Source organism: Eumetopias jubatus, unplaced genomic scaffold (genome assembly GCF_037043125.1).
Source record: "Eumetopias jubatus isolate StellerSeaLion01/CBP00866 unplaced genomic scaffold, mEumJub1_p1.0 scaffold_4, whole genome shotgun sequence".
Classification (NCBI taxonomy): domain Eukaryota; kingdom Metazoa; phylum Chordata; class Mammalia; order Carnivora; family Otariidae; genus Eumetopias; species Eumetopias jubatus.
Window position 1 is genome coordinate 8,608,298 of NW_028274810.1, and position 15,101 is coordinate 8,623,398.

The 15,101-nt window shown below is 45.4% G+C and overlaps 1 protein-coding gene across 2 annotated transcripts in view; it reads right to left on the bottom strand.

Moving 5' to 3' along the window:
* Positions 1–295: 295 nt before the first annotated feature.
* CD101 (CD101 molecule) overlaps positions 296–15,101 on the bottom strand; it is a 36,298-nt gene continuing 21,492 nt past the window's right edge. For both annotated transcript variants that reach the window (XM_028102063.2, XM_028102062.2), the window contains exons 8-9: positions 12,566–12,961; positions 296–5,054 (exon numbers count right to left, since the gene is read on the bottom strand). In XM_028102063.2, the coding sequence (XP_027957864.2) occupies positions 4,819–5,054; positions 12,566–12,961 (632 nt within the window). In that variant the 3' untranslated portion in view covers positions 296–4,818. The remainder of the gene's footprint in view (positions 5,055–12,565; positions 12,962–15,101) is intronic.

Genomic DNA, 15,101 nt, shown 5'->3' on the forward strand with positions numbered 1-15,101 from the left:
GGGGCGCCTGGGTGGCTCAGTCGGTTAAGCATCTGCCTTGGGTTCAGGTCATGATCTCAGGGTCCTGGGATCGAGCCCCATGCGAGCCCCGCATGGGGCTCCCTGCTCAGCAGGGAGTCAGCTTCTCCCTCTCCTTCTACCCCTCCCCCTGCTTGTGCTCTCTCTCCCTCTCTCCTGCTCTCACACACTCTCTCTCAAATAAATAAATAAATTTTTGTTTTAAAGATAAGTCAAACAGAAAGCCAGCTAAGTGAAAAGATATAACTCTCTTACCTCTACAATTACCAATAGAAAATTAGGCTAACAAATATTTATTAAACAGAAGAAGACTCTCATAACATGTTGTCATTGTACTTAACAAATATACATTAGTTACCTCTATGAGCTTAATGTAATACTTGAAACATCCTGATAATTCGGTTCAGTCCTCAAACCTCACAAAATTGGTTTTATCCTTGTTACACACATTAGGAAAATGGAGGTTATTTCCTGAGGCTGGCTGCCCTGCTTTGCCTTGATACTGCCCCAGCCCTCACTCAACCCCTACCCATCCATCTATGTTGCTGGATTTTCAATTCTCCTAAAGGAGAGCTGCTCCTTCCCTGCTAAATAACATTCAATGGCTCACCATTCTCCATCAAATAAAGTCAAAGTTTTTGTGTATGTTCAAGATCTGTTCTCTTGTCCTTCCTCACTCTAACCTTTCCATATTTAATCTCTCTCATTGCTCCATAATTCTGACACTTAAATCAAACCAAAGCTATTCTACACACTTTTCATGGAGCTACCTCTCCCCACAGATTACTGTTTATCCCAACTTCTCCTGTCAAAATATTTCCTGACTTTGAAGCCTAGTTCAGATGACATCTCCTTTGTGAAGCTGTCTCTGATTTCTCAATTGCCATAGCACTTTACTACATTAGGGGTAAAAATTAATAGCCAACATAACAGAAGTCCCAGCTGAGCCTACCGGGAATGTAAACTTCCCTGGACCTGTCTGATGAGTGGGCGGACTCCCCAGAAGTAAAATTTGCATGACTCAACTGCAGGGGAGACAGGGGTCTGAGATGAAGATGTACTAACAGGTTCCCAGGAGTTGAGCATGGGAAATGAAAAACAGCATGACGTCTCTCTCCCAGACTGGGCCCAGACTCGCTGGTGTCTGGACCCTGTGGAGCAAGGAGGTACTGGGCAAAAGTTAAAGGGCCTGTTTTCACAATCTTTGGAGACATGGGGGCACAAGCAATTTTGGATTCATTTGCAATCCAGAGTGTGACATCAGGACAAAATAAGAGGTGTTTTTCCTTGCTTACCAATGAACACTGTCCGGCGTTGCTACGTTATATGCTCCAGCATCCTGGCTGCAGTGGGAGCCCGTAGAGCTGAACAGAGTAGCAGGAAACCATGTGGGAGGGGACTAGTTCATAAGTTCATGTGAACTCCCAGAATCCTATAGAATCCCCAGAAGTACTTGAAGAATGCTTTACAGATGGCCAAGACCCCATGTAAGTAGCTTGGGGGCGAAAGTCTATAGAATTTTATTATTGTTGATTTAATTTCATTTATGTGCACAGACAGATGAGGCCTGAAAAAAAACTTGGTTATGCCCACATTCACTTATGACTTGAAACGGTTTAAAACTTACCCCATATAAGTATCTGATTCCATGCTCATAACCATGTGAGGTGGATATTATCATCACTAGATGTCCCCCATTGCTGTGACTTTGAGCACAGTGTCTACCATGGGAAGAGCCTAGGATTGGTTGCCAGCAGACCTAAATTGGAGCTCTTGCTCTTCTACATGTGGCTAGGTGATCCTGGAGCAACCCAACCCCTCTAAGCGTCCCTGTCTTTCCTGCAGGACAGGAATAACAATCCCTTTTACATGGGGGTGCACTGAAACTCGGAGATGATGAACAACTTCTGTGCAATCATAAGATAGAATTATGGCACTTGACTTTCTACTTTCTTGTTTTGCCGTATATCAGCTGTTCCCCATACATGTCTTCCTAGACTAAAAAGAACGAAAACAGCCTATTCATGCCTCATACACCTCCACGTCATCTCGTCCTGCACTGAGCAGGAGTACCTCCAGGGTGCTGAATTTTCCATCTCTAGGAAGAGTGCAGCAGAGGATTCAAACTTCGCAATGGCTTGGACCAGACCCCAATCTGGAGAGCCTCAGATTATTCTTCAATTAATCAGGTATATAAGAGATACCAATACAATAGGTCAAGGGTCCCAGGAACACAGTGCATGGTTAAGACAGAACATTAGCCACTAAAACAGAGCAGGGTTGGAAACCTTTTTCTGTAAAGGGCCAGATAGTAAACATTTTAGGCACACATTCTCCATGGCAACTACTCACCTCTGCTGTTTTATGAAGACAGCAGCCTGAGGTAATATGCAGGCAAACGGAATGGCTGTCTTCCAACAATTCATATTTTAAAAAACGGGTGGTGGGCTGTGTCTGGCCTGTGGGCCATAGGTAGCCAACTCCCGAGACAGGTTTGTTCAGTTGCCAAGGAGGACTGAAAACCCAAGACGCTGAAAGGAAAACCAGGTGCTGACAGAGAATGGAAAAGTTTAAATCGGTGAATAAAAGTGAAGTTCTCCACTAAGTGTTAGAGAGTAAAACGGGACAAGCACAGCATTGGAAAGAGAAGAGGTTTCACGGGAAACATCGACCGACTTGGGTGAACACAAATTTTATTCAGTTCAGAAACGAGAAAAGACGACTTTGGGGTTTAGCTGCCTAAAAATTCACGACGGGCCAAATAGCACAAAACGGCTTCTTAGGATGCCTGGTGTGCTGAGGAGCCCAGCAGCCAGAAGGGACAAGCTGATGACCCCAGGGGAATGGAACTGCATCCGGCTGGGTCCCCACTGGATCCCTCACACCAATCCCGGGGCTGGGCACGAGGTGTTCCCTGGGGAGTAATCTAATCGTTCCCAAGCTCGGCTCTGGGCGACGCACTTGGACATTTCAGTGTCTGCTCTGTGCCATGTCTGGGCCGGATTCAAACAGGAAGAAGTGGCCGGCGAGCTCTGAGCCAAAAGGGCCAGACCCAGGTGAGGAGAGAGGGACGGGGTCAGGGGAAAGAGGACCCCAGGCAGGGGGCAGCACCAGAATCCACTCTGATTATCTGACGGGGCTCGATTCTGCTCCCTTTCCCTTTAAAATCCTAATTAAAATACAGGTTTGGGGCGGGGAGGGAAGGCAGGGGACATCATACTTTCTAACAAGTCTTACCTTTAGCTTTGTTTTCTGAAAAATATGCCACCCTACCTGAGAAGAGACTAATATATTGACACATTTAAGGAAACACTTGGGATATTTTAAATGAGCCTATAAAGGGAGATGAGCGGAAGGGACCTATAGCTCTACACTGGGAGTTCTCATAGCCACCGATGCTCCCCCTGCAAAGGAACTAATTATGTTTGGAGAGACGTGTGTGCTTGGTAAAATAATTAAAAATAAATTGCTCTCCTTGGAAATGCAAATTAGCAAGTGCTAAAGCAACCCTGTTGGTCACGCAGATAACAAATAGATGCATCTTCTCAAGTCTGTTAGGTGGTACTGATTGATTTCCAATTCTGGCTACAACAGGGCCCGAGCAGCTTTTGAAACAAAGATGAGGAGGCCTCAGGCCCAGTGGGAATACCTGTTACACCCTGGGGGCCAGTTGTTGAAAGCCTTAAGCCATGACACTCCCCAACCATCCCCCTCCCCCAACCGTTCCTGGCTGAGAACAGGGGACCCTGAGGAACCAGACTTGACCCGCTGCTTCCCCTGAGCTCCTAGCCCCTGCTGGGGGAAGACAGGACAGGGGCTCTGTTCCTCCTCCTTCCCCAAAGAACCACCACAATGCCCTGTGCTACTACCTAATGCTGTCAGGTCAAAGAAAATAAAGCATTGGCTCAGAGCCAGGACCCAGATGGATCTTTTGGAGTGGGGAGGAAGGGGAGGTATGAGGCCTTGGGGGCTGATTAGAGCACTGTTGTTAAAAAAAAAAAAAGTTCTCCCTTAAGCAATGACCTAATGCTAATAGAGAAAAGAAAGAGAAAGGAAAAAAGGAAGGAAGGAAGGAAGGAAAAGGGAAACGTAAAGGTAAAGAAAAAAGAAAGAAACTCAGACTACAAAATGCTTTACAATTTCATCAAAGGGCCAAAACGGATCAGGCACCCTCTTCGCAGAGCTTGTTCTTGAGTAGCATTTATAGATGGGATGAGGGACAGATGGGATTTCTACTTTGAAGGAAGTCATGCTCACGTTGGGAAGCAGATCAGATGTGAACGAAGAGCATATCCCCAACATCTTTTTGCCTTGCTGACATCAGGCCCCTTCCTACACCTCTTATCTGGGAGCAAAAGATGAAGCTAGAGCCAGTGTGACTGGACCACTCGGAGTGCTCTCCCGGGAGTCAGTGACATAAGGGAGGAGAGAGTAGAGGGCATTCTCACCCTGGGCTTCGCCATCCGATCTCACCGAATACCCAAGACGCTGTGTGAGGGAGGTTCTCTCCTTACAGACAGGGACCCTGAACCTCTGTGAGGTACAGCCAGTGAAAAACAGGGTAAATCATCTAGCTCCTGGGAAGTTGCAAGGGGTAGATGAGGGTAATACAACGAAGAAACACTTAGCAGTGTGGGGCCCCACATAGGCGCTCAATAAATACTCCCTCTGATTCCTAGGTAACTTGCCTAAGGCCACAGACTCCAGGAAGGACGGGATCAGGATTCATTCACATTCACATGCCGCTCAGTCTGATTCCAAAGCCCGCACTTTCCCCAAGCTGCTGGAAGCTCTCCGGATTCAATGGTCTTCCTCTTCCTCTTCCCTCTGGTTTGTTGTCCAGTCACCAGCCCCTTTCAAGTTCACCCAGAGAGCCTTTTCGTTCTGTGCTTTTAGACTCAGGGCTGACAACTTCCTGGCCTTGTGGTACCAGCAGAGGAGGGAAATGGACAGAAGAATCAACAGAATGCAGGGGAGGACCAATAGAAAATAGAGTAAAGATGTTGATGAGCAGATCCTGGAAGGAAATGTGGGCTCTGCAATGAAAAGGAGAACAATAAAGAAGATAATCAGTCTCCAACTTACCTGCACGAATCAACGATAAACCCGTGCGGGATTTACTGTGACAGGCAAATACAGGTAAAAACCACGGGGCCAAAGAGCAGTGGGCCCTTTAAATCACATGTGGGCAGGAAAAGGGGGCAGCGGTGGGGAGAAGTCAAGTCCAGGACGGTGCTTTTCCAGCCTCCCTGCCTTCACCCAGCAAGTTCCAACCACTGGGGTTCCAATGACCTACTTAAAACCAACAGCCGCGAAGAAAAAACAAAAAAGAAAACCTCTCCTTTAATCTTCTAGCCTCAGAAAAGAGATCTATAATTCAGCCCTCGTTCTCAACTCTGTAGCCGGTCCTGAATTTTTAACGGAGTTATTCCCACTGCGGCTTCTTACGGGCGGGTGTGCACCCTCCCACAGCGCGCACAACACGTGCGCGTGCGCACCCTCCCACAGCGTGCTGTCCTTACACGACAGCACCCAGTGAGCAGCTCCAGCCCTTCCTGATTGTCCAGATGGGTCTCCCCTGGGCCCCCTCCTTGAGCTCCTTTCCTGTGTTGCTCTCACATTTGCCTCCATCCGGCACACTCTCTGCACCCTAATCCTCCGGGCCCTTCTGACGCAGCTCAGATGACCCGCCTCTTACCCAGGGTCATCCTACCTGCCTCCGGGCACAGTCCTCCCGGATCCTCTTCTCACATACCCCTTGGTGTAGACCTCTTTTGTTCCCTTTTAACCATCTCCTTGGTTTCATCACAGTTACTTGAGTATACCTCATAGTGTCATTTGTTTCCATGTCCCCTGCAGTGCCCCGCACATGTGCGTGACAACTGTGGCTGATCTTAATGGAATCGGACTGACTGCAACCACATGGGCAGAGGATACTATATAAAGGCAGCCTGAAGCACATGACTGCGAGGCAGCTGCAGCCCGTGGGGAAGCACCATCAGCCACGCAGACATGCAGAGCACGCACACGCTGCCCCAAAGTGGTTCCCCGCCACGTGCACAGGGAGGCAAAGGGACTGGACTGCAAACACCCCAGATTCCAGGAAGCAGCGCCGAGTCACTAGTCAAAGGACCGGCTTTACAGACTGTCCATGCAAAAAGACACACGCTTAGAGAGACACCAACTACTAAATGTAGTCTTCCAACTACATGTATTTATGACAGGGTATTTGAAACCAGGGCTCTTCCAAAAAATCGGATGCTAATAGTAGCTGTGCTTTTATTGGAAAATTGTAATGACATAAGCAATTTCTTCTTCAAAGGTGAAGTTATAGGATTCATGGGATTATAGACTCTTAGAGATGTAAACAGCTTTAGAGGTCATTTCTACCAACCTCTGCTGCAAGAATTCTGTTTTTGGCATTGCTGATGCATCTTGCACCTTGAAGAACGTCTCTCTGTTGGAAGTCAAGAAAGAATCTGAACATTTGTCCAACTCCTGCATTGTGAACTCCTGAAGGACAGGGCCTATGTCTTACGCATCTTTTTATCTTGTCCAGCACTTGGTCCATGGGTCATCAATGGAAACTGATGAATGAATTAATTGCATGAGTAAATGACACCCACAGGAACCTAGGGGTGGCTGCCATCATGTTGCACAGAGTAAAGATCATCACTGAACATTAGGCTGGCAGCTCTCAGGACTCACAAATTGCTACAGGGGTTTGTGGCCTGGATTTTCTCTGGTCTCATTTATATTCTCCAGCCTAGATTTGGTTTTTGTTTTTGAAAGGGTGGGCAATGATAAAGCTAGACTTTTAATTCTTTATCACCCCCTCTCTCCATATCCTACCTGACCCCTTTCTCCAAGGCCCTGCTTGACTACGATAATTCTCCCAGCTCTTATCTGAATATATCTGAAGGCATGTGGATAAGGAGAAGGTATAGATGGAGATGCTGAAAGAGAATGGAGCCGTAGGGAACGGTGGGTAGAAGTCCTGGCTTTGACACTTCACACTACTCAGACACAGGGTAGTGATTGACTACCATCTCCAAGAGAGCTGGGTTCACATTCTGGCTCTTTAACTTACTGTTACCGACATTAGACAAGTTACTTATCCTCAATAATGATTAGTTTCCTCATTGATCAAATGGGGATAATTTCTAGAGGTGTGATGAGATAATGCACAATAAAGTATTTAACAGAGTGCCCAGTGCATTTGTTGAGTCAGCAAGAAATAAATATTAGTTGGAATGCTAGTGAGAACGTTAGGAAAAATCATAGGCAACTTTCTTTCAAGAGATGGGACAGAAAATAGGGCTGGACCAACTGATTCCCCACCCAGGGGCCACACGCTTGGCCATGTTCTTCCACAGGCCAAGACTCTCCCTTAAATCTCTGGTCCCTCTGTCTCCACTACTGGGTGACAATCCACTGGGAGTCTAATGACTACTTATTAGGATACTCTGACTTCCCTTCCCAGTCATGGGTGGCAGAGAATTGGAAGGTGAGAGTCCACCTCGGTCTCACCATTGTTAGATGATGGTGTGATCATGAGGAGATGGGGCTGGCACATAGAAGGGGGAAAGAAATCTGGTACTTGGCTTTTTTTTGCCACTGAGACTCTAACCTTCAGCACGAAAGGACTGCCAGAGGGCTTGACTATCTTAATGGGGAGGAGGCTGCTCTGTTTGGAGCAATCTGCCATCAAAGGATTCACAGTGCCGAATTGGCCAACAGCTAGCAACTCTCAGCTCCAGTGCTTCTAAATTACCTCTCCTGGGAGGTCAGTGTTTGCTCTAGATCCCACGATCACCATTTCCCACCATCTGCCTCTCACCCATATCTGGATTAGAATTAGTGACATTCAAAACCATTAAGGTTTGGCATTTTGAATCAATCCGAGTAAGTGCCCAATGCTCAAAGTACAAGGTCTAAAAGACAGAGCCAAAAATGTAATGAGAACACTTCATCACAAAGTTTAGTTTATAATGCGCTTCCACCCACAGCCAAACACGCCATGAGGAGCATTCCTTTTTGATATCACCTCATAAATACTGACTTCAGTGGAAGAAAGATACAGGATAACAAGGGGGGCTACCAACTCCTCCCCCACCCCCACCAAAACTTTGGCAACTGACTGTGCCAAGTGTGGCCACGTGAGAGCGTTGGCTCCTGCCAAGCAATAAAAGTAGGGTTAAGGAACCTGATACGAGTACATCCCAGAATGAGTGATGCCTGATAGCATCCTGTTTCATTTGAAGACTCAAGCTTGCTCATTCTTTCATCAAGCATTTGTTGAATACTATGTGCCGGAGACTTTGTTGGAGGTACTGGGGTAGCATAGTTAAATTCTATGGTCTCTCCAGAAACTTCAGTGTGGTAGGGGCACATGTCTCCTTTGAAGGCTCGCTCTCTAAGTATATCCTTCCCAAAAAGAAGTTGGGGAGTAGTAATAAACACCATACAATTACAACTAATCCAGTCCCCAGGAAGCCGTACAGTCTTGCCTATTAATTAATCACAGTGAATTCTCTAGAATAAGACATTTATGTCTGGGCTCTGAGGGTGAGGTAAAAAGACGAAGGTATCCCTAGCCCCTACCTTGGTGTAGTCATAGATAAGGAAGTAAGATGGAGAAGAAGATGCAAGGTCCATTCCCTCAGGGAAATTCCTCATAATTTTTCTGCCTTCATTTGAACCACAGGCTCCACAGTTTTATTAGGTAGTCCTAAACGAACCCAACCTGAAATTGCCACATAGGGGTGGTGGAAAACCACTGGAGAAGTGAGAATTGCTAGCACATTATATCTGATCTGGACTTTATTAATACACAGAGCAGGTCCTTATGAGGAGTATGATTATGCTGTGACTCCATTAAGTCCTTGAGCATCTCTATGTGCCAGGTACTGTGCTGTGCTGGGAATGAGACACTCAGTCTTTGCCTGCTCAGAATGTACAGTCTGGCAGTGCTTATGGATGTTAGACAAGTGTAATGACTAAGAGAACAAGGTAAGTCACTGAGAAGGTGGCGGTTAAGTTGGGAGGTGAAGGATTCATAGATGTTGATCAGAGAAAGATGACATGGAAGAGCATTCCAGACAGGAGGTGGTCTATGTTGATGCAAGGTGTTGGACTGCTGGTCTACCCTCTTCTAATCTTCCCCTTCGTCCTCGCCACTGCCTCTTTCCCCTCCAGAATGTAAACGTGCTCAAGTCTCTACCACCTCCAAACCAAAACAGAACAAAGTAAAACTTGACTGACACCTCTCGCCACTTGTTATTTTCTCTCTTGTCTTTACCTCAAAGCTCTTGAAAGCATAATCTGTATTTGCTGTGTCCACTTCCTCACCGTGGTCTGACTTTTTCATTACTTGTCTGCAATTGCCCAACAGTGTGAAATCCAATTGATATTTTCCGATTCTTATTTTAATTGACCTCTTTGCAGTAGTTGGGTCTGTGGCTTTCCCTTCCTTCTTGATACCTTCTCTGCTTTTGATTTCTATGATACCACCAAACCCTGGTTTTCGTCCTACCTCTTGGCTACTCCTTTCATTCTCCTTCACAGGCTCCTCTTCTGCACTCCCCTGATCAACAGTGATATATCTCAGGAGTCCATTGTTGGGCACCATTATTGGCTATAAGTTGATGCCTTCTAATCTACAACTCTGGCAAAGATCTCACTTGGAAGTCCCGATGTCTGTTGGGTAGATCTCTTTGGATAATTCACACATACTCCAAACTCAATTCCAGCCCAGCTTATTCAAAATTGAACTAAATTCCCCATTCAGGCCTTTCTCCTATATCCACCCATGCTAGAAATTTGATATTCATCTTTGATTCTCCACTTCTGCTCATGCACCCTCCACATATATCTAATCAGTGTCTAACTCCTGAAGATGACACCTCCTAACACTGAATTCCCGCCCTTCTCTCAGCCCTCATGTGCACTGCCTTAATTCAGGCCTTCATCTTGTCTTACCTGGGTTCCTACTATCGATTTCAGATAGTTCTCCCTACTCTGTGTCTGCCTCCCTTCCAGTTCATCTTTAACACAGCTCCCAATGGGGGCTTTCTAAAATGCAAATCTCATGATGTCCCTCCCCTGCCTGAACTTGTTTGCTGACACTCCATAATGTTCATGAATAAGTTCACCACCCCCTTTGAGATCTGGACCCTCCCCATCTCACTAACTTCATCTCTTGCCCTTGCGCCACAGCTTTTATGATCATCTTGCATAGTCTTCCCTTTTCCTAAAATATGTTCTCTTCCTTTTCATAGGCTGCATACCCTGAGGAACTTCCCAGATCTCCTTCACACCCAGCCCTGCCTCTGTTCCTTCATCTGAGGCTACTTCTTTGATGACCCCTATCATTTTGGACTTCATGTCCCCCATCAGAATCTGAGCTCTTAGGGAAAAGACTCTGTAATGCATGTTTTTGTGTCCTCAGATCCTCACATAGTTACTTACTGAACAACGTAAAATATTTTGTCACATATATGGATATATCCACGTGTGTGTGTGTGTGTGTGTGTGTGTGTGTGTGTGTGTGTGTGTGTGTAACATGTTTGGAGGCATAATGGAAAAGAGAGTTAACATTTCTTGTGCACTTACAATATTCCAGGGACTATGTTAGATAATTTATACACATTTGTATAATGATCCTCACTTTATGAGTAAGCTGAGGTTCACAGAGGTTAAATAACAGGCTATGATTTCATAGCTCGTAGGTAGGTGACAGGGCTGTGATTTGAGCCTAGGCTTGTCTGATTCCAAACCCTGGAATTTTTCATCCCCCCCCCCCCCCCACTGCCTCTGCAACTCTGCAACTACCAGAAAGGAACAGTCAGGTAGAGGAAGCAAGATACTATAATTGAGGATTTACTTGGGAACCCTTAACTGTGTTAATAATGAAAACCCTCAGCTTATCATAGCACAGGCTTTCAAGCTTCTTCGACTGTAAAGAATACAAAGATCACCCAATTTTTGATGTTTTCTTTCCAGAGTTCATCTTTTTTAAAACCTTTCACCTGATTTATAAGGATTCCACAAAGATTAACAGTACATGTATGCTGTGAAGGATCTCATCTTTCTCAGAGGAAATGTGCTTTTTAGTCACAGAATAGGTACGTTTTACACTTGTTATCTATTTATTCTGCTACCAAAAAACTGCTGATGCTACAGGGCCTCCTGGGAATTCCAGTGAGAAAATATGTATGGAATGTGCTCAGGGTTGTGGGACTTCCCATAATGACTGGAATAGAAGAAAAGCTGATAGGAAGAAAAATTCTCTCTGGACACTTGGGAGAAAATTTCTGATGAAGAATGGTCAGGGGAAGAAGATGATGGAGCCCCAGGGAACACATCAGATAACTCTGGCTTCCATTCTAGAAGCCTGGTCAGGGCTGGGATGCAACTAACCCTACTTCAGAGAAGTTGCCACCATGCTGGGCAGTACCCTTTCTCCCCCACTAAGGAGCGTCACCAAAGCTAGCTGGTGTTTTAGGAATGTTATCTTTCATTGATCCATCTTACCCTTCCTGGTGTGGGGCTCCGAGACCACATCTCTGCGTCTTCAGTGTCCCTTTCCCAGTTCAGTTTATAGCTCAACCTCTCACCCTCACCTTAAACCTCACCAGAAAGGAGCGGCTCAGCGATGAGCTGGCTACATCAGCCAGCGCACTGATCACCAGGGAAGATTTACGGGTCTGGCTGGAGAAATTGCTGCTTTCATTAACAAATGCTTCATGAATGCCTATTACATGCTTGGCCCTGGATTGGCTGGAACGATGCTCCTCTCCTTCACAACCACCTGTTCCACATCCCTCCTCAAGCTGTGCACTCAGCTGAGTAGGATGGCCTTCCCACACAGAGAATGGCCATGCTCTGGCCAAGGTCTTTCAGTAGCTACCCTCCTTGCTGGACCCCGTAAACAGGTTCTATAGGGCACACTTCCTCCTTCAATGCCTTGCAAGCTGCCATGAGGAGAGGCAACCAAATGACTATCATTATCAAAATCCTGCTCATTTGTTGAACATATAGAGTGAGAAGAAGCTTGGCACTTACGTATTGAGAAAGATTTCGTTCTGTTTTTGAGGTGGGGAGTGTTTAGATGTAGTTGACTTTAGTTCAACCAACTGAAACCTAAAGTCACCAGGGCCCCCCATCCCTCATTCCGACTCCCACTGCAGATCTGAGCCTTCTGAGACTGGAGAATCAGCCAAGGGGTAAGGATGTCTGCTGCGAGCATTATTTTGTTCTTTAAAGGGATAAGATGTTGATGGCTTTTTTTTTTGTTTGTTTGTTTGGGAGGGGAATGGGGGAAGCAGGTCAGATGCCCCTGACATTTAAATGTCTATGCCAAAACCTCACGTAGACCTTGTCTGTCCAAATGAGAAATGGAAATTACGACTGAGAGAAATGACAGAGTCACTCTCTTTAGGGAATCCGTAAATGCTTTCAGCAAAACATAGCTGAGAGGGAAAGCACAAGAAGGGAGACAAAGATTCTCCTGACCACGAGCCAGGACAGATTAGCCCCTCGTTACCTGAAGGCAGCACCGTGAGCATCATATGCTGTGACTCATCTGATGCTTGGTTGACCCACTTGCTTGGACTGCCATGCAGCTGCCACTCTGTCACCCTGCACCAGTAGAGCCCAGCATCCTCCATCTCTACCCGATGAAGCTTCAGGACAAAGTCTGTAGGGGATGAACGGTAACAGTGCAGATGGCTCCTGAGCCCCTCTTCACCATACTCCAACAAGCCATCATGCTGCAAGTGCACCAGCATCTTCCTTCCAGAATTTTCCCTGTTCTGGTACCACATCACAGAGAACAGGGAAGCTGAGCTGCCAGAACTCTCCAGGCTGCAGTGGATGGCCACTTCTCCATGCTCAGTAGCATTTTCTGTCTTGTACCCTTTGGAAACACGTACCTTACTTCCTAGGAAATAAAATGTCAATAAATTAAAGACAAATCTAGATTTTTAGATTGGATACCTCCTCTGAAAAATCTAGTTCTCACTGAGGAGATGCCATCTTAAAATCCTAAGACATCAGGTCTTTCATCTGTAACATTTTTTCCTTGACCGCCATCCTTCTTCCATATTTGCTAGAACATTCTGCGCTATGAATCAAACCAACCATTTTCCTTCTTCAGCCCTACCTCTTGTCTGCTGAAAACCTGCCCCTGAAACCACCCAGGTTCAATGGGCACTCTGCCCTGCTGCTTTTACCCCTCCCTGGTCAACTTTTTCTTCTACTTCCCAGAGGGATCATTCAAAACTTCCAACCATCCCCTCAAGCTGGGTATTGCACCACTGCCCCTCATTCCTAGCAAATTACCCTCCTCCCATATGCCCAGATATCATCTCAGTTCTAGATGAAAGGAAAGAGGAGGCTATCCGAGAGACTGAATATTTTCATACAAGTGTTAGAATACCACTCAAGGAGAGACTTTAAATTATCGGATTAGACTAAGTTTTTTTTTTATTATGTTCAGTTAGCCAACTTATCATTAGTTTTTGATGTAGTGTTCAACGATTCACCAGTTGACTAAGTTTTAAACAGATTTTGACATTTACTTTTTTAAAAAGTTCCCCTCCTAACTAGCAGGTGAGAACTTTGAATGAAGTCCAGAGTAGTTACAAACAAAATAAAGAAATTATACTATACACTAAATTTTCAACTCTACCACAAACACATTTATTAATCTATCTTTAAAAGAATAACTTTGCGGTGCCTGGATGGCTCAGTTGGTTAAGCATCTGCCTTCAGCTCAGGTCATGATCCCAGGGTCTCCCTGCGTAGCAGGGAGTCTGCTTCTCTCTCTCCCTCTGCCCTTCCCCCTGTTCGTGCTCTCTCTCTCAAATAAATAAATAAATAAATAAATAAATAAATAAATAAATAACTATCTTTTAAAAAATTAAAAATAAATAAAAGAATAACTTTGATCCTGGATTTGTTGTTGTTGTTACTCTCTCCTTCTCTTCATGGCAAAGTATGTGAAATATTAGTTTATATGATACTGTCTCTGTTTCCTCAACTCAAATTCCTCCCTACTTGACTGCAATCAGCCTTCCAATTCCAACACCATGCTCTGGCCAAGATCCTCAGTATGGGCCTAATTTCCCAGCTCAAGACACTCTCATTTTGTTGTCCTCTCTGTGGGTTTTGTCCCTGAAGTCTATTTTTTCTTGAAGTCCTCTCCTCTTTTGATTTCAGAGAAAATGTCTCTCCTACAATTCTGACCACTCCTTCTCAGTATCTTTCTCTGGGACCTCTTCCTTAAATCATACCCTACACCAGGGTGCACAGCTGGCCACCCCCAGCCAGCCACACCCCACCCACAGCTGTTTTGTTTGACACCCTCAGAATCTGAAAAGAGTTTGGATTAGTAGCGTACATTCTCAAATCGAGCAATGTCACACAAAAAAGATTTTAGGCACTTCTTGGAGTGCTAAGGAGTGGCTGCCTCCTTAAAGGGATGTGCATACACTGTCGAGATTTGGCTTGGGCAACTGGGACAAAGGGCTGCTAGCCACATAGATGGAGAGTGCAGAAGTATGCATGAGTCTTGTGGAATGGCAAGGATGATAATGCAGTTTGGGACATGCTGAGTGTAAGGGTCTCAGGGGCTTCCAAGTAGAAATGTATAACAGGCAGTTGGGTTGAAAGACCTGGAGCTAAGTGTAAAGACTTAGAGCAATTTCATCAAAGGTGGTAGTTGAAACCAAGGCAGAATTTAAGAAGTTCTGAAGAGGGCAGAGAATAATAAGACAAAGGGGTCCAGGATCTGTCCCTGAGGAACACCCACATTTAGCAGGAAGAAGAAGTGCCTGAAGAATGTGAAGAAGGGGAACCAGAGCAGCAGGAAGAGATTCTTATGCTAAGTTACTGTTTTGCTCTGCTGCCCCCAACAGATTGTAAGCTCCTTAAGGCAAGAGCTGTGCCTTATTTCTCTTTGTATCTCTAATTGTCTAATACACGGCGATGTTCATTATAATCTTATTTTTTTTTAAAGATTTTATTTATTTATTTGAGAGAGAGAGAATGAGAGAGAGAGAGCACATCAGAGGGGATAG